At 54.3% G+C, this 16,702-nt stretch overlaps 9 protein-coding genes across 9 annotated transcripts; 7 read left to right on the top strand and 2 right to left on the bottom strand.

Moving 5' to 3' along the window:
- Nucleotides 1-677: 677 nt before the first annotated feature.
- Nucleotides 678-1,733, top strand: CCM_01892 (peroxisomal D3,D2-enoyl-CoA isomerase; the record flags this gene model as incomplete). Its single annotated transcript, XM_006667046.1, has 4 exons — nucleotides 678-725; nucleotides 791-941; nucleotides 1,015-1,089; nucleotides 1,144-1,733. The coding sequence occupies 4 exons, from the start codon at nucleotides 678-680 to the stop codon at nucleotides 1,731-1,733; spliced, it is 864 nt and encodes a 287-aa protein (XP_006667109.1).
- A 191-nt stretch (nucleotides 1,734-1,924) lies between these two features.
- On the bottom strand, nucleotides 1,925-2,941 carry CCM_01893 (isochorismatase family protein; the record flags this gene model as incomplete). Its single annotated transcript, XM_006667047.1, has 1 exon — nucleotides 1,925-2,941. One exon carries the CDS (start codon nucleotides 2,939-2,941, stop codon nucleotides 1,925-1,927), a length of 1,017 nt encoding a protein of 338 aa, XP_006667110.1.
- A 342-nt stretch (nucleotides 2,942-3,283) lies between these two features.
- CCM_01894 (Tetratricopeptide-like helical) lies at nucleotides 3,284-5,237 on the top strand (the record flags this gene model as incomplete). The annotated part of the gene is made up of 6 exons (XM_006667048.1): nucleotides 3,284-3,299; nucleotides 3,436-3,718; nucleotides 3,775-4,083; nucleotides 4,168-4,659; nucleotides 4,719-4,904; nucleotides 4,991-5,237. 6 exons carry the CDS (start codon nucleotides 3,284-3,286, stop codon nucleotides 5,235-5,237), a joined length of 1,533 nt encoding a protein of 510 aa, XP_006667111.1.
- Nucleotides 5,238-5,539: 302 nt separating this feature from the next.
- On the top strand, nucleotides 5,540-7,234 carry CCM_01895 (para-nitrobenzyl esterase; the record flags this gene model as incomplete). The annotated part of the gene is made up of 1 exon (XM_006667049.1): nucleotides 5,540-7,234. The coding sequence occupies one exon, from the start codon at nucleotides 5,540-5,542 to the stop codon at nucleotides 7,232-7,234; it is 1,695 nt and encodes a 564-aa protein (XP_006667112.1).
- A 349-nt stretch (nucleotides 7,235-7,583) lies between these two features.
- On the top strand, nucleotides 7,584-9,811 carry CCM_01896 (cytochrome b2; the record flags this gene model as incomplete). Its single annotated transcript, XM_006667050.1, has 5 exons — nucleotides 7,584-7,710; nucleotides 7,758-8,894; nucleotides 8,953-9,112; nucleotides 9,340-9,371; nucleotides 9,708-9,811. 5 exons carry the CDS (start codon nucleotides 7,584-7,586, stop codon nucleotides 9,809-9,811), a joined length of 1,560 nt encoding a protein of 519 aa, XP_006667113.1.
- Nucleotides 9,812-10,286: 475 nt separating this feature from the next.
- Nucleotides 10,287-11,648, top strand: CCM_01897 (monooxygenase, putative; the record flags this gene model as incomplete). Its single annotated transcript, XM_006667051.1, has 4 exons — nucleotides 10,287-10,367; nucleotides 10,430-11,015; nucleotides 11,076-11,354; nucleotides 11,407-11,648. The coding sequence occupies 4 exons, from the start codon at nucleotides 10,287-10,289 to the stop codon at nucleotides 11,646-11,648; spliced, it is 1,188 nt and encodes a 395-aa protein (XP_006667114.1).
- A 590-nt stretch (nucleotides 11,649-12,238) lies between these two features.
- On the top strand, nucleotides 12,239-13,573 carry CCM_01898 (uncharacterized protein; the record flags this gene model as incomplete). The annotated part of the gene is made up of 4 exons (XM_006667052.1): nucleotides 12,239-12,659; nucleotides 12,736-12,753; nucleotides 12,807-13,005; nucleotides 13,033-13,573. 4 exons carry the CDS (start codon nucleotides 12,239-12,241, stop codon nucleotides 13,571-13,573), a joined length of 1,179 nt encoding a protein of 392 aa, XP_006667115.1.
- Nucleotides 13,574-13,924: 351 nt separating this feature from the next.
- Nucleotides 13,925-14,413, top strand: CCM_01899 (MarR family transcriptional regulator; the record flags this gene model as incomplete). The annotated part of the gene is made up of 1 exon (XM_006667053.1): nucleotides 13,925-14,413. One exon carries the CDS (start codon nucleotides 13,925-13,927, stop codon nucleotides 14,411-14,413), a length of 489 nt encoding a protein of 162 aa, XP_006667116.1.
- Nucleotides 14,414-14,859: 446 nt separating this feature from the next.
- On the bottom strand, nucleotides 14,860-15,759 carry CCM_01900 (uncharacterized protein; the record flags this gene model as incomplete). Its single annotated transcript, XM_006667054.1, has 2 exons — nucleotides 14,860-15,447; nucleotides 15,505-15,759. 2 exons carry the CDS (start codon nucleotides 15,757-15,759, stop codon nucleotides 14,860-14,862), a joined length of 843 nt encoding a protein of 280 aa, XP_006667117.1.
- Nucleotides 15,760-16,702: the final 943 nt, after the last annotated feature.

Raw genomic sequence — 16,702 nt, forward strand, 5'->3', positions numbered from 1 at the left:
TGTGACTGATAACGCGGAATCAAGGGTCGGCATCCCATTCACATACCCGCACAGGTCGCCGGTGGTGCTCATTGATCCGAGGATGTCAGATGTCATGGAGTGGGTTCGAGGGATGGAGTGTATTCAGCTCGAATATTGCGTCGCCAAGGTCACTGTGGGGTTGTAAATCACGCCCCGTATGTCGTAAGACCATATAGCCTACGTATATCAAGAGCCTCGGGCAGGAACAAGTCAGTCGTCGGATTATACAAACTACCTTTACATGATTATTGCTAGATGGCGCACAGCGTAGGACTTGTACGCCATTTGCACCTTGCGACATTTATTCATGTCTCTAACCTCGTCTCTCACAAGGAGCTAAGCATCCACTCTCCAAGTACATGATTACCGAGAAACGTAGAATACTGCAAGTGAGGAATCGTGATAAAATTATATTTTCGGGGTTTTGGATATCATCTGGGGCGAAAATCCGGGGGCGGAGCATCAACTTCTTTTTTTAGCTCCTGCTGGCCTAGGCTTCTCGGCTTCATGACAGTAGTACAAGAGGGTCTTGTCTCCTCGTTTCAGCCTGCCCATCAATTGAATGTACGCCAGCACCTCAGCAAATAATATTGGCAGCGCATCTCATAGTCAACACCTCACTGAATAAACGTGGCAATCGCACACATCACGGCGCCATGGTCAAGACGGATTACAACGACATTATTGTCGAGGTCGCAGGACAGGTCGGAATAATAAAGGTCATTTTCCGACATGCAATGTAGCGAGACGCGGCTACTGACTGTCGCAGTTTAATCGCCCCGACTACTTGAATGCTTTCGGTGGCCGACTACTCCCGGAAACAATCAACGCCTTTCGGGAGCTCAACGAGCATCCCGATACCGTATTTACCGTCCTCACCGGTGCAGGCCGATTCTTCTCCGCCGGCTGGGACATTCGAAGTACGACCTTCGGCACCACGTAGTGTAATTTGTACAGCCCAGCAAGCAGCTGACCAACTTTCACCTTGCGCAGACAACAGTTTCCCAAGCGGTCCGTTCGAAACCGACGCCGACGCCAAAATCGCACACGCGACTCACCTTTTCCCTTGTCCGTGCCCTGTCCTCTGCATTTCCAGGTAGGACATGCGCTGACCCTCGGCAGGCCTTGAACTCATCCGCACAATCATCGACCACGGCAAAATCTTCGTCCTCGCCTTGAACGGACCGGCGACCGGCGGCGGCGCCGCGTGGTTCCCCGGCCTGGCAGACACCATCCTCGCCGCCGACTCGTGCCACCTGCACGCGCCGTTTTCGGCGCTCGCGCTCGTGCCCGAGAACGGCTCGATCCGCACGCTGTCGCACAGCCTGGGCATCCACCGCGCCAACGACATGCTCCTCTACGGCAACAAGGTGACGGCGCAGCAGCTGCACGCATGGGGCACCGTCAGCGAGGTTTACCCGACCGAGGGCTTCCTGTCGCATGTCGAGGCGTTTCTGGAGCGCCAGCTGCAGCAGAATGACGGAAAGAGCATGATGATTGCAAAGAGGCTCCAGACGGCGCCGCTGCGGAACGAGAGGCTGCTGGCGGCGTTTGATGCCATGGATGCGCTGCATGAGAGGCTGGTGGAAGGGGCACCGACGGCGAGATTTATCAAGAAGATTCAGGAACTGCAGGGTATGTGCGTAAAGGATGCTGTTTGGACATGTGCTGACTTGGTGATAGAGAAGAAAGAAAAAGAATCGAAGCTGTAAAGGTTGGCACGGCTCGGGGTATGGTCATGTCATAGCACATGAGGGTTTTTCTATATGCTAGGCGAGATCAAGGGGCGGTGCCAGAAGAAGATGATTAAATATCTTGCCTATCATGGCAAACTGCTTGTACACATACTATGCCTTGTTCGTAACTCTGGTGTATGGGGCTACTTCGATTCCGCCATCGGTAATCATGAACCGCCTCCATCCATGGGCTTATCCTTGACCATCCCCTTGACCCCTCTCGCCAGCGCCTCACAGCTCGAAATGAACCCCCATGATTTCTGGCAGTTAAAGTCGACCATCTGCCGGGCATACTCGGGGCTCGTCGTACCGCATCCATCTCGCAATAACACCGTGTCGAACCCTTTGCTGGACGCGTCCTGCACCGTAGCCAGCACGCACTGGTCCGTATTCACCCCAGCAAAAAGCAACGTCTGGAGGCCCCTTTTCCGTAGAAACGTCTCGAGGTGGTTGGAGTGCGCGTCGCCCCAGAGGCCGGACAGGCGTTCCTTGTGGAAGCGCACGTCTGGGACCGCGGCGCGCTGGCCGGCTTCAAAGGCCTCCTCGAGCGGTCCGTGGAGGCGCGTGTTCCACTGGTCGCGGAGGAGCATCTTGCCCGCGTCGACGACGGAGCCGTCTGCAAGAGTGACGGAGCCGAGCTCGGATCCAATGCCGCCGTGCGACTTTCTCTCTGGAACTCGCATGATGGGGCCGGACGCCTCGTCGCCTTGCGCATCGTCAGCGCCAGCAGGAACCTCAAACCCTTGGTCATCATCGGCAATCTCCCACCCAAAGATGCGCCACACTGTCGGCGGCAGTGTCTTGATGCCTTCCTCTGAGATGCCCCAGGTCAGCCAGACGACCTGTATCCCGGCCTCTCTCGCGGCGGGGATGCCCTGCTCGAGCAGGACCGTCTCGGCCTCGTGGCCCTCGCCGCGCTTGCGCCCCATGGCCGCTGAGAGGAAGAAGTTTTGCATGTCGATGATGACGAGGGCCGTCTTGGCGGGGGCGATTGTGACCGGGGAGTTGCTCGTCGTGAGGGTGAGTCGGGGATAGACGGGCGGCGCATCGGGCGTAGGTGGGTGCGTCATGTCGAAGCCGTGACGGTGGCTGAACAACCAGAAGTTGGACGGGGAGCCGACAACTACGGAAGATGACGAGCGGACGGCGGGAGCCGGTGATGCGGCGAGCGAAACGACGGTCATTTTGAGACGAAACGGGATTGGGACACGGACAAAATATGATGGCTATAGCACGGCACGTTGGCAGTCAGTCGATAAGTCGAGGGATGTTGCACAAAGTAAATGCTACATATATGCAGGATGCATATCCGAATGTACGTACCGGTAACAGGATGCGGGCGAGGAGTGACTGCATGAGCGCAGCCGAGCCCGTTTGTTGGAGGCTTGGGCCTCGAACAAATTTTGGGCCTGCATAGCGATTTTAAGATGGTTGCCAGGCGCGGGCGGCGGTAAGAGCAGGCAAGCAGCTGAGGTTACACAGGCTTGTGTTATATAGTAACACATACAATGCGGAGGTGGTGAAACATGCCTCCATACAACAGTCCGTGACGGCCGCTCCATTGTGTGCCCTCGATCCCTTGCCGAGCCTTGAATCCATCTTCACATCCCCAGAAACACATACCAATAGGTTTGGTGGTAGAATCAAAGTTCCTTTGATCAATACTAATATATGCTAGTGCTCGTAACTGCGCGCAGCAATCTGATCCATAGAGGATCCTGGAGCATTTCCGAGTTCATAGTGATTTATGACCGAAATACGAGACAAATAGATAGCATGCCCGGCACTAACTCTCTTGAAGCGGTATGGCGGCTCTCTTTCCAGTCCCTAAGTCAAGACTGCGCCACCCTGCTGGGCATCATGTGCTACCTGACGCCAGATTCGATCCCTCAGGTACTATTTGAGCCCGTCGGTGTGCAAGACCTGCCCAGTGAGCTAGAAATTTGTCGTGATCAGCTTGCGTGAGTTATCTTGTATGGCTTGACATACCATCCCCGTGTATTAATTCGATGGTTAGTCTTTCCAACCTTATTGACGAGCTACTGACGCTCGCTCTCATCAAGCGGGAAAAGTCGGCACGCATTCTTTCTCTGCATCGCCTGATGCAACAGCAATTTCGCCATTTTTCCTCCCCCGCCGATAATCAACGTTTTTTCTACTATACAACATGTCTTCTTTTCGAGGCATTCCCTCAGTCAGACGCCAAGAAGGGGCAGCTCTACGACCGGTGGACCGAGTGCCAGCGGTATTTGCAGCACGTCCTCAACCTCAAGAACCAGTACAAGGAGGCCGCGACGAGTACACAGCCACTTGTACCCAGCTTAAAGTTCTGCATGCTCCTCAAAAGCCTGGCACGGCAAGTATCGACTCGCTTTCTAACTGCTATGGCTACTAACTAACCCGCGGGCAGATTCCTTCTCGAATCTGCCTCCTACACGGAAGTTCAAGATTCCCTGGCTGTAGCCATATCCGCGTTTGATGAAATCGCGCCAGAGGAGAAGAACCAGTACTTGTACGCCGATTTGTGCGCTTCGTCGGGTTTAGCGTGGGCACATCGCGGTTCCTTTTCCCTCGCGCGGCCATGGCTCGAGCAGTCGCACAAGATCCGCTCAGCAGCCGACCCGCCCGACGGGTTGGAGCTGAGCTGGGCAGAGATTAACATGGCCAACCTGGAAGCCTCTGTGGGCAACTTCTCGTCGTCGCTGGAATGGCAGATCAAGGCGCTCCGGAACCGTCAGAGCACCGGCGGGGAAGATGCAAAGCACATGCACTCCCAGGCTATCCTCTACCAGAACCTGGGACGATGCAAGTATCTCGTGGGTAACTTTGCGGAGGCACAGGTCTGGTGTCACATTGCCGTAAACCTTCTCTCCGAGTCTGAGAACTGGGCTATGCTGGCATAGTGAGTACCATTTCAAGGTAGAGCACTGCATCGGGATCATCACAGCTGACACTCCCAAGCACCTATTTCGTACGCGGCAATATCGGCCGTGCGGAAGGTGACTTTGCTCGGGCCCAAGAGGAATACACGCAGGCACACCGGGTATGGCTTGAAAAGGGCCTGGTCCGCACGCACCATTTCAATGGCGCATGCCTCTACAAGCTCGGATGTGTGGCCTTTGACCAAGATGACTCTGTGTCTGCCATGTAAGTGATTCTTTGCCCCATACATGCAGAGGAAAAGAGCCCAAGAAACAAGGAAAGAAAAAGGTGAGAGCTGACACTAGGCGCAGAAAACACCTGCAGGAATCCCTCGTCATTGCCAAACTCCATCAGAATGTCCTCGTCGCCGACTACGCGCGCGTGCTACGCAAACTCTCGGTCGTCTTGCGCCGCCAGCCCGGGCACGAAGCGGAGGCTGAGGCCTGGAGAGAAGAGGCCGAGGCAATCGCACGAGTGCGCCTCGGGGTACAGGAGGGGGCTTGCATTGCCAATGATGAGCAGACGTATGATGAACTTGTTTATATTCTATGGCGCTAGCGAAATAATGACTGCAGTTTTATTAATTAAAAAAAAACATGTTATTTCAAGGGTACTTCTGATTTTCTACAAATATTAATTACCTAAAGTATTATACCTTATTTATTGTATAGTTATATCGACAGTCCGGCTAGTAAAAAGAGTCGGTCCGGCTAGTAGGTCTCTCTCTATTGCCCTGCCGTTTTTTAACCTGCTTGTCTTATATGTAACTCCTCTTTAGCACTGTGTGCCCTGATAGCACCATCACAAAATATGCACCTCTAATTGAACTTTGCTCTGCCACTTCCCCCCCCAAACTCAACATGGTCCAAACGTCACTTGCGGCAATTGTCAGCTCCGCTCTGCTCGGGTCCATAGGCGGCTTCGATTCCGGCTCCGCGAACAGGAGCGCAGTCGAAGCGCCCGTGGCCCATCTGACGAATATCGGGCACTATCAAAGCTTCCGCCTGTCGGAAAGCATCAGCGGCCTGGATTTACCGCATCCCGTCGACGCCTGGCTCGGCATCGACTATGCCCTCCAGCCAGTCGGCGAGAGACGCTTCACGCCCTTGGACAGCCCGCCTGCGCGGTTCGACGGCATCAGAGACGCGACTCGCTTCGGGCCCGTCTGCACGCAGGACAAAGCTGACGGCCATGGCGGAGCCGGCCAGTCGGAGGCATGTCTCAACTTCAACGTGTATCGGCCGGCTGGCATACCGATGACGCAGAAGCTGCCTACGCTGGTCTGGATCCACGGCGGCGCCTTTTCGCTCTACTCGGGGCGCACCATGGACGGCGGCTCCTTTGTCGCGTCCTCGGCGCAGCCCGTCATGGTCGTCACCTTCAACTACCGTCTGAATTCCCTCGGGTTTCTCCCGAGCCGGCTCTTTGAGCGCCTCGGCCTGCTGAACCTCGGGCTCCGGGACCAGCACTTTTTTCTGCGGTTTCTGCAGACGCACCTGCCCGCGTTTGGCGGCGACACGGAGCAGGTCACCCTGGGGGGCCTGTCGGCCGGCGCGCACTCGGCGGCGTTTGCCCACTGCCATAACTACGGAGAGGACCAGGACGCGCCGCTGTTTGCGCGCGTGCTGCTCCAGTCTGGGGCCGCGACGGCGCGGGCGTTTCCGGACGTGCGCTACCCGCGCTATGAGAGCGACTTTGAAGAGTTGATGCAGCATGTGGGCTGCCGTGTGGACGAGGCGGACGAGGAGCAGATACGGTGCCTGCGCCAGGCGCCGATTGACAAGATGGAGGAAATCAGCTCTAGGATCTACGCAGAGGCCGAGAGCAAGCTGAACTGGCCCTGGCAGCCGGTGCTCGGCGGGCCGCGCCTGGAGCAGCCCGGCTCGCAGTGCTACCAGGAGGGGAGCTTCTACGAAGTACCCATCATCACGACACACACGACGGACGAGGGCAAGTACTACACGCCCGGCCATCTGGAGACGAATGATGATTTTGTGCGGTTTTGGCAGCACCTGAGCCCGCACCTCAACGTGACGGACCTCGCGATACTGAACGAGCTGTACCCGGACCCGGTGGCGCACCCGGACTCGGTGTGGGCGCAGTCGCCCAACAGCACGCAGTACAACCGCGTGTCCGGGGCGTGGTCGGACATGGCGTACATGTGCCCGAGCCGGGCGACGGCGTCTGCGACGGCGGGCCGCGGGGTGCCGACGTGGCGGCTGCGGTTCAACACGCCGGGCCACCCGCTCGAGGCCCACGGCTGGCGCGGGATCCCGCACGCGTCCGACGCGGCGTACTTTTGGAACGAGGCCGCCGTTCCGTTTCCAGACGTGGCGCGGACGTACCACGCCTACATGGCGAGCTTTGTGGCGGCGGGCGATCCGAACCGGTTCCGACGCCAGGGCGCGCCGGAATGGCCAGCGTATGACGGCGGCGCCTGTCCGAGGCAGCTTTCCGTTAGTCCGGGTGCGGTCAGAGCGGAATGCGATGGGCTGAGGAAACGGCAGTGTGCGTTTTGGAACGACGGCGAGCGCGCGCAGAGACTGAATAAATAAGAGCGGAATCGGACGTGGACGCTACGCAAGATGAATGACAAATAGTCAGCCACTTGTACAACCAAATTGCCATTGCATGATGAAGGTTTTAATGGTATTGATGGTAGCTCCAGAACCCGAAGTGACTGCCGACTTATAATTTAGCGATGATTTACAGTGGGCTTACAGTGGGCTGTGGGGGAATGCCCCAGAATTGCCCGCTCTGCGGGGAGCTGTGCAGATTACATCTACAGGTGCCTACCCTTAGGTGCCTTGGTGACCTGTCCGATGATGGCTTTTACAAATACACGGCAGGGCGCATGCTCGTTTGCATTGTTGCATCATCCTCTTGCGCAGAAAAGAAAACAAAATGCCCAGGAACATTTCAGTAGCCGAGGTCCGCAAGCATAGCAGCGTAGAGAGCTGCTGGATCGTCGTCGATGGGCAGGTCTACGACATGACCAGTTTTGCGCCCTCTCATCCCGGCGGCGCCCAAAGTATGCACCGTGCTCAATCGCACAACGACGCTCTGCTGACCTTGCAGTCATCTATCGCCATGGCGGGAAGGATGCTTCCGACCAATACAATGCCGTCCACGCCCCGTCGCTCATCTCCAAGACGTTGGACGCCAAGCACCAAGTCGGCACGCTCGACGCGCAGTCTGCGCCCGCGGACTGGAACCCAGCCGGCGCAGCAACTCCGGAGCCGTCCGCCGGCAAGCCGCCCCTGGCGCGCATCATCAACCTGCACGACTTCGAGGCCGCGGCGCGGCGCTCGCTCAGCACGCCGTCGTGGGCGTACATCCACAGCGCGGCCAACGACTGCATCACGCGCGACGCCAACGCCGCGATGCTGCGCCGCATCTGGCTGCGGCCGGCGGTGATGCGCGACGTCGGCCGCGTGCGCACCCGCACCGCGCTCTTTGGCTGCGACCTCGCCATCCCCGTGTACGTGTCGGCCGTGGGCACCGTGCGCGCCGCGGCACCCGACGGCGAACTGGCGCTGGCGCGCGGCGCCGCTGCCGCCGGCATCGTCCACTGCATCTCCACGGCCGCGTCGTACCCGCTCGACGAGATCCTGCACGCCACCCCGGCGCGGGCGTGGTTCCAGCTGTACGTGAACAAGGACCGGCGCGCGACGGAGCGGCTGCTGCGCCTCGTGCAGGACTCGGGCAAGGTTGCGGCGGTCATGGTCACCGTCGACCTGCCCGTCATCTCCAAGCGGGAAGAGGACGAGCGCGCGCAGGCCGCCGACAGGCCTGCGGCGGACGGCAAGAGCGCGGGCATGGCGGCGCAGACGGCCTCGTTTATCGACCCCCGTCTGACGTGGAGCGATATCCCGTGGATTAGGAAGGGCACGACGCTGCCGCTGCTCGTCAAGGGCATCCAGCGGTGGGAGGATGCGCAGATGGCGATGCGCTACGGCTGCGACGGCATCGTGGTGAGCAACCACGGGGGCCGCGCGGCGGACACGGCGCAGCCGGCCATCATCACGCTGCTCGAGCTGCACAAGAACTGTCCCGAGGTGTTTGACAAGCTCGTCGTACTTGTCGATGGGGGATTCCGACGCGGTTCTGACGTTGTCAAGGCCGTGTGTCTCGGGGCGTCGGCCGTGGGGCTGGGCCGGTCCTTTATGTACGCCGTCCATTACGGGGAGGAGGGTGTTGTGCATGCGGCCAACGGTACGTATATGGAATGGTGCGTCGTATTCTGGCAAAACGGGCTAATCTTTTGGTATAGTGCTGCGGGAGGAGATTGAGGTGGCCATGAGGCTCTGCGGGATGAGCGACTTGATGGCGGATGCCAGTCCGCGGTATCTGAATACCAAGCTGGTCGATGGGCTGGTGGCGGATCGGGAGCATGCGTACTTGAGGGAGCCGAAGAAGCGAATATCCAAGATGTAAAGAGACTTGCAATGGTATCTGCAACGTACTTGGTGTATGCACGTTGGCGGAGACTTGTTGCTCGAACTGATCCTCCATTGATGTCGCACTTGGGCTTCTGTCTTTTGTGCATACTGCGGACTCGGATGATCATTTCTGTCCCCCGTCATACCTGCCATGGTGGCTTGTCACTACTCAACTCGTGTATTTGCTTTTTCCCTGCTTTAGCCACCCTTACATATAGACCCGTAAATGAGGCCACACTAATTCTTCAAGGTCAGTAAGCACTATCGAGTGTCTGAGCAGTCGGGTCGGCAGGTTAACACTATGCGTCCATGCACCCGGGCGGCATCCTGTGAACCATAAAATGCTGTTCATAAATACTCGAAAAATCCATCAGCATGTTATATCTGTACGTCATATCTCATGGCAAGGAGAATCTCGTTGATGCTTCTCCTCGAGGCTTTGCATAAACCAGCCTCCAGCTGAGGTGGGGCTGTGATGCATGTTCGGCACTTCAAGCTCGGCAGTTCATGGGCTCACGGACTCACAGTATACTGTATCAGCAAGGTGGTATGTACGTATTTTGCTAGCTAAGAACCCAATCAATAGTACAGAGTACAATGACTAGTTATCAGTACGAGGCCCATCCCATTGATGCGTTGGCAATGGTTCTAGTTGGTCCACAGTTGATCAAGCCAGACCCCACGCCTTGAACTGTATAGTCCCCGCTAAGAAATCACCTTCTCTCCGAGATATTGACTTGTATCATCCCAATTGAGCACCCCTACCACCGAGTCCCATGTCCGGGGCAGGGCCAGTTGACAGGCCGTTGGCTTGAGCCGCCACCTTCCTGCCAGTCTCGCACGTCACTGGCCAGCCTTCCTGTCACTTGTCCCGCCAACTTGGTGACAGGGGCGTGATGATGGAGAGAGAGCCAATAAAGAAAGTCTCCAGTGAAGCGGTCTAGCCACGTTGCCACGCATTTTAGTGCCTACTGGCATGGCGCTGTCACGAAGCTGCTCCATAGCCGCCACTACTCCGTACACTTCCCCCTTGTGGGAACAGGCAGGAACGAGCGCAATGCGAACTTTCAACACTGATTTCAATCTTCAAATCTGGCGATACCTTGCTCGCTGTGTCTCTTGTTTCAGTACTGCATTTGTACGGCAAGGCTTTGACGTCGTGGCCATGTCGAGTACAGATAAACCTAGTGTTTTAATCATTGGCGCGGGACTGACGGGGCTGCTTGTTGCGCAGGGGTTGAAAAAGGTGAGACAGACTATGCAGAGGATGTATTCCTTTTGACCATTTCTTACCAAGAACAAAATCAGAATGGCTTCAGTCCCATTGTCGTCGAGAGGGAAGACGGCATCGATGCGCGGCCCCGCGAATGGACCATGCTCGTACATTGGGCCATGCCCATCCTCGAGCGCCTTGTTCCCGAGGAAATCTTAAACGACCTGGACAATGCGCTTTGCAATCCGAATCTTGAATTCACCGCCCAAGTTGAGACGCTCCCGTGCTATAACGGCGTCACGGGGGATCTCCTTTTCAGCAGTCCGACGCCTGGCGCCAGACGTGTGAGCCGTAGACGTCTGCGCGCCCTACTTGCCCGAGATGTTGAAATTCGATGGAACAAGTCTTTGCGCAAGATCTCTCGGACGGAGAATGGTATCACGGCAGACTTTGAGGACAATACGACAATGGATGCCGACTATCTTGTCGGGACGGACGGCACCTCGTCGAAGGTGAGGGAGATTGTACTCGGAGCCGAGAAAGCGCAGGCTCAAGGCTCCGGGTTCCTATTCGCAACCGGTATTAATCGGTATGGACGAGTGGAACACACGAATGCTATTGTTGACAAGCATCCGGTGGCAGCACTCATGATGGGAGCCAGCTCCGTCGGCGGCATTGGCGGTTGGTGAATATCGCTCCTCTGGACTGCAGGACGGTCAAACTAACACGGCTATCGCATAGTTTTGTCTGCTCAGGACGCGTCCGACAAGTCGACGTGGACAACGTTTTGGGTCAAAATATGGCGCGGCGAAGCTGTCCATCTCCAGGGCCGTGAAGCGCTCGACTACATCAAAAAGAAGACGGCCCCGTTGCGCGACGAGTTCCAACTTGCGATTGACTGGACGGCGGACGATGCGTATGTCAGCATCAACGAAATGAAATATTGGGTTCCCGTTTCCTGGGACAACCACGATGGCCGTGTCGCGCTCGCGGGAGACGCGGCGCATCCGATGCTCATTTGTAGGTTGCATCGATGTGTTGGCTTTTGGCCAGCTTTGACTGACAGGAATAGATCGCGGACAAGGCTTCCAACACTCGATTACGGATGTGGATAATTATGTCCATGCACTCCTGCAGCTGCACGGTGCTGCGGGGAACAGCGCATCACGGCGAGCCGTTATGGGTGCATATGACGCCGAGGTGGTGAAGAGAGGCGCTGCCGCTGTGGAACAGTCACTGAGCGAGGCGGAAAAGTCGCTCGATGTTGGTACGGTGAAGCAAATGCTGATGGCGACAAGGGGACACGGGAAATGAGGTTGAGGGCTCGATACCCTAGACACTAATAGACAGCCAGTTTGATAAGTGGACTACAGATAATGCACAGTAGCTGACTATAACTAAATGAAAGACAACATAAGAATATCCAACAACGGTAATCCTGTCATCTGCATCAACTTATTAGCCGGCAAATGAATGCAGGCGTACGTGGGCGCCAGGGGGGACACAAGCCGGACAAAACCCCGCCGACCGTTGAAAAGAGACTGGTCGTTTTTTCTCAGCTAGACAAGCCCCGGGCGCAAGGCGGCATGACTGCGCAGTACATTTATTAGTCTCGGCTGTGCCCTAGCCGGATGCTCGTAGACTGAAGGAGAGATGGTCAGTTGCCCTCCGGAGTCTCATTCTCATCGCTACATACGCCTCTCTACGCTTACCTCCAGTGTTTGCGCTTCCCCATTCTGCCTGGATCGGCTAGCGGATCATCGCGTTCTTCCGGGGGGGGGCGCGCTGCCCTCGTCTTGTCCATTGCGGGCGTAGCGTTTGTGGACTGGGTTCGAAATAACGGTTGGTTTTGTTTCTTTGTTTTTTTTTCGTCGTTTGGCAAAACGCTCTGGTTTTCCCCCAACATGGGCTCTCCCAACCGCGCGTCACCAAAGGAGCGGACGCCATCGACGGCAAGCAGCCCCCAACAACGAGCGACAACGGAGGCGGACCACGCGCCGGCGCCGGAGCCGCCGTGGCTGGCCGAGGAGGAGCCACCCATTGAGGCGGCGGCGAGCGGCGACGTGAGCGACGACGAGTTTGTGGCCAACAGCGTCGACTCGGACCTGGTGAGCGTGAGCTCGAGCGTGTACGCGCACACGTACGAGCGCGGGCGGCGCTACCAGTCCTTCAAGAACAGCCGCTACCCGATCCCCAACGACGACATGGAGCAGTCGCGCGAGGACATGAAGCATGTCATGCTCATGGAGCTGACGGACGGCAAGCTGTTCTTTGCCCCGACGGGGAAGAATCCGCAAAAGATTGTCGATATTGGGACGGGTACAGGTATGCGCGTTGCTTTGTTTTGGCCCGAGTTTGAACCTCCCCGGGGGGAAGAGCCCCAAGGCTGACGAGAAACTAGGAATATGGGCTATTGAAAGTGCGTACAGTTTCAACCCCTCGTTGGATCTGTGGCTGACGATGACGTGACAGCTGGTGATGCGTATCCGAGTGCGTCTGTTATCGGTATTGACTTGACGCCGATACAGCCGCTTTGGGTCCCTCCGAATGTGGAATTCATCGTCGACGACTGCGAAAGGGACTGGTTGCTGGACAATGTCGACCTGGCGCATTTCCGCTTCATGGCCATGATTCTCAAGGACGTGCCTCTTGTGATGCAGCACGCGTACGAGTGAGTGACGGCAGCTTGCTTGAACAGCGTTTTACCAGCACACGCCTCAAAGTCCACAACTTTGCTTACACTCGACGGCAGGAGTCTTCGCCCCGGGGGCTGGATCGAGTTCCAAGAGCTGCTCGGGCGTCCGCTCTGCGACGACGGCACGATGCGGCCCGACGACCCGTTCAAGGTGCTGTACGAGATTGCGGGCGACGCGTACGCGCGGCTGGGGCTCAGCACGGCGCTGCCGGCCGAGCTGGAGCCGATGCTGCTGGCGGCCGGCTTCGACAACGTGCACTGCAAGGTCATCAAGGTGCCCATCGGCACCTGGGCCAAGGACAAGACGATGCGCCTCGTCGGCCTCTACCAGAAGACGGCCGTCACCGACTTCATCTCGACGCTCGCCGGCCGCCCGTTCAGGGCCCTCGGGCTCTCCGAGGAGGAGGCCCAGGTGCGCCTGGCGCTGGCGAGGCAGGCGCTCAACGACCCGCGCGTGCATAGGTATTTTAATTATTATTACTGGTATGCGCAGAAGCCGGAGCCGGGGGAGGAGCAGGAGCTCGAGGAGGAGGACGGCGACTAGGGGTAGGCTATTCATGAGGTTGGGGGCAAGCTCCTTTCATGACACGAAGATATGAACAAGTTACGCATCATGAGCGAATATGCCACCAGCATGTATCAAATATACACCTTTTCTATTCTCTACTGGGCTTTGCCAGCTTTTCTTCACCTTGGAGAGTTGAGACGCTACGCGGCCGTTATCTCCACTTTGACATGTTCGTTAGAGGGCAAAGGGCGCGCCTGAATGAAACTTGGGAACCGAGTTGATAAGAGCCCCTGAAGAAATCCGCATATTTAAAGGGCATTTACCCAACCGGCTATAAGAGACCATTCCACACTATTTTCTGTTACACACCTTGGCTCACTATCCACCATGGCCGACGTCCAAATACGAACGCACCGTCCAGGCGACATTGGCTACATCATCCACCGACACGGCGTGCTATATTCCGAGCTCTGCGGCTGGGGCACCGAGTTTGAAGGCTGGGTCGCCCAAATCATGGCGTCCTTCATCGCCAACTACGACGCCGCGCTCGAACGCTGCTGGATCGCCGAGCGGGACGGTCGGTTCCAGGGTAGCGTCGTGCTGTGCAAAGCCGACGCGCCCAACACGGCCAAGATTCGCGTCCTCTTGGTCGAGCCAGAGGCACGAGGGCTGGGACTGGGCAAGCGGCTGTCGCAGATGTGCATAGACTTTGCGAGGGAAAGGGGGTTTGGAAAGGTGACGCTGGTGACGCAGAGCAACTTGAGCGCAGCACGGGGCATTTATACAGCAATGGGGTTCAAGTGTGTGAGGCGGGCCAAGTCGGAGCATTTCGAGGCCGTGGATTCGCAGGAAGAGACGTGGGAGTTGCAGCTATAACCCCCCCCAGGAACCACCACCCTGGTCCAGGAACCAGCTCAGCATAAAAAGGTTTCAAGGAATTACTCGTATAGCTTTTGGGCTATTCATTATTCGGAGGTAGTTAACAGGTATATAAAAATAATTAGGGATAAGATTAAATTTTCTAATACGACTAGATATAACCTTGCGACTTTAAAGCCTCAATTTAATAAAAACAGGACTACCCTGAATCGCCCTAGCAGAGAATGGCGCGACTGTGTTTCTTCAGGTCACAGGGATTAAGATCGTTAATAGTTCGAAGCGTTGTGAAGAGGAAGGCTCATCATTTTTGTTATGTTCTGGCGCGCCCTCCGCCACAAGCCCGGCAGGCCTTTTGGTGCAAGTCCGACCATCATCAGGCTATTTGCCTCGGCCAGGTCCATGAGAGAAATATTGATCGGAGACTTACTGATTATCCATGACGCTTAGCTGACCAGAATTTGAGCCGCAGATCTACACCCATAGAGTGCTTTATTCCATGCAAAGCCAAAAACATGGATAATGTCCGACAGATCAATCAAGACACCACTCTTCCAGTTCTTCCCCAGTGGAGAGAGTGCGGAGCAAAATCCTCCATGCCATAGGAAGTCTAACACTTCATCTACAGCACAAGGTTCATTGTCGCCATCCTCAACAAATTCGTAGATGACCGCAATATAATTCTCATCGGATGGCATGAGCCTTTGGATCTTGCCGACTGTTAACGGCGGCGCCCGTAGCTCCTCAGGGACGGTGCTCCCGCTGATCTTCATCCACCCATAACAGCGCACCATACGCGGGATCGATGATATTAATCTCGTGTCTTCAGTATCTGCGTCAGGGTTCTCGTCACGCAACTCGTCGCTAAAGGCGTAATAGTTCTGCTCAGCTTCGCACCGATCCCGGGGCATGTCGAGTACTCGAACGTTCGAGGTGGATACGGCTGCTTCCATCATTTGAAAAATGGCGGCATTTTGGCATTCCCGCTGTGCCGCATAATACCTTTCAAATTTGGGAGGCTCATTGTCCCAGAACTGTAAAGCAGACTCAGCCCGAGTGCGATTGCAGGCCGCTTTAGCTGAGCAACTTACCATTTTTAGAGCGAATGGCCCTCTCCTTTCATTTCCAAGAGTGACTTTCCAGACGTACCCATCAAGCCCACCGTCCAGTCTATTTTCGAATTGCACGTCTTCTTGATCAAAGGTGCAACGTCGGAGTCGTGGGGTTGCGAAATCCGCCAGTTTGCAGCTGGGAGGGCCGGCCATCAATGTCTCATCAAGGAAAGGTACCGAGAGCATTTTCAACCTCGGCTTCTCGAGAGCAGCTGCTTTCAATCGGTTGGGCATATTGGAATTGCAAATGTATTGGAGGCGAAGAACTCGTTCTCATTCGAAGTCGCCTGTATAACGCGGGGGGAAGACTGTCAAGGGTCGGTACGCATAATTAGCTAGTAACCTATAAGTTAGTAAAAAGCTAGAAAAGTATAATAGTATATAAATAAATAGTTAACTTCTAAAGAAATTAAACTTTATTACTAATAGAATTAGATAAATAAAATATATACTAAAAATATATTATCTTATATATCTTTATTATTTTATATATTTTTCTTATCTTAGTATAATACTCTAATATATATAATTTAAATTAAACCTAATTTAATATCTATAATTAGGAAGAACCTTAGTAATTAGGGAATTATATACTATTAGTAAAGTTAATACTATTAGTATTAGATATATAGTAGTTAAGAATCTATAATAAATATAAATTATATAAAATAACTAATTAACTATAAAATAAAAAGGTATTTAAAGTTAACTTAAAAAAGAATTAATTATAAGGTAGGTAAGACTTATATATAAGTTAAGCCTAAATTAAAACTTTAAGTAAACCTATAAAAATAAGATTATTTTATATAAGTTTTAATTAATATTTAAATAATATTTAAATTCTAATTAAAAGAATAGATTATCTTTTTTTTAATTATTATAAAATAAAAAAGATATTTCTTAAAAAGAAAAAAAGAATAAACTTTAATCTTAATAAATAATATAACTTACCTTTTTCCTTTCCTACTTTTCTATTTAATCTAATCTAATTATTATAATTCTAAAGCTTTTACTAAAGAATTATTTAAAAAGAAAATAAAAGCTATTATTAAAAATAAGGTTAAATTATAAAAAGAAAAAGATATCTTAACTTTTTTATCTTTTTAATTTTTTTTTAAAATATCCTTTTATTATACTAATAAAGGATAATATAATTTAGGAAATTAATAATTTCTTT

This window comes from Cordyceps militaris, assembly GCF_000225605.1.
Source record: "Cordyceps militaris CM01 unplaced genomic scaffold CCM_S00001, whole genome shotgun sequence".
Taxonomy (NCBI): domain Eukaryota; kingdom Fungi; phylum Ascomycota; class Sordariomycetes; order Hypocreales; family Cordycipitaceae; genus Cordyceps; species Cordyceps militaris.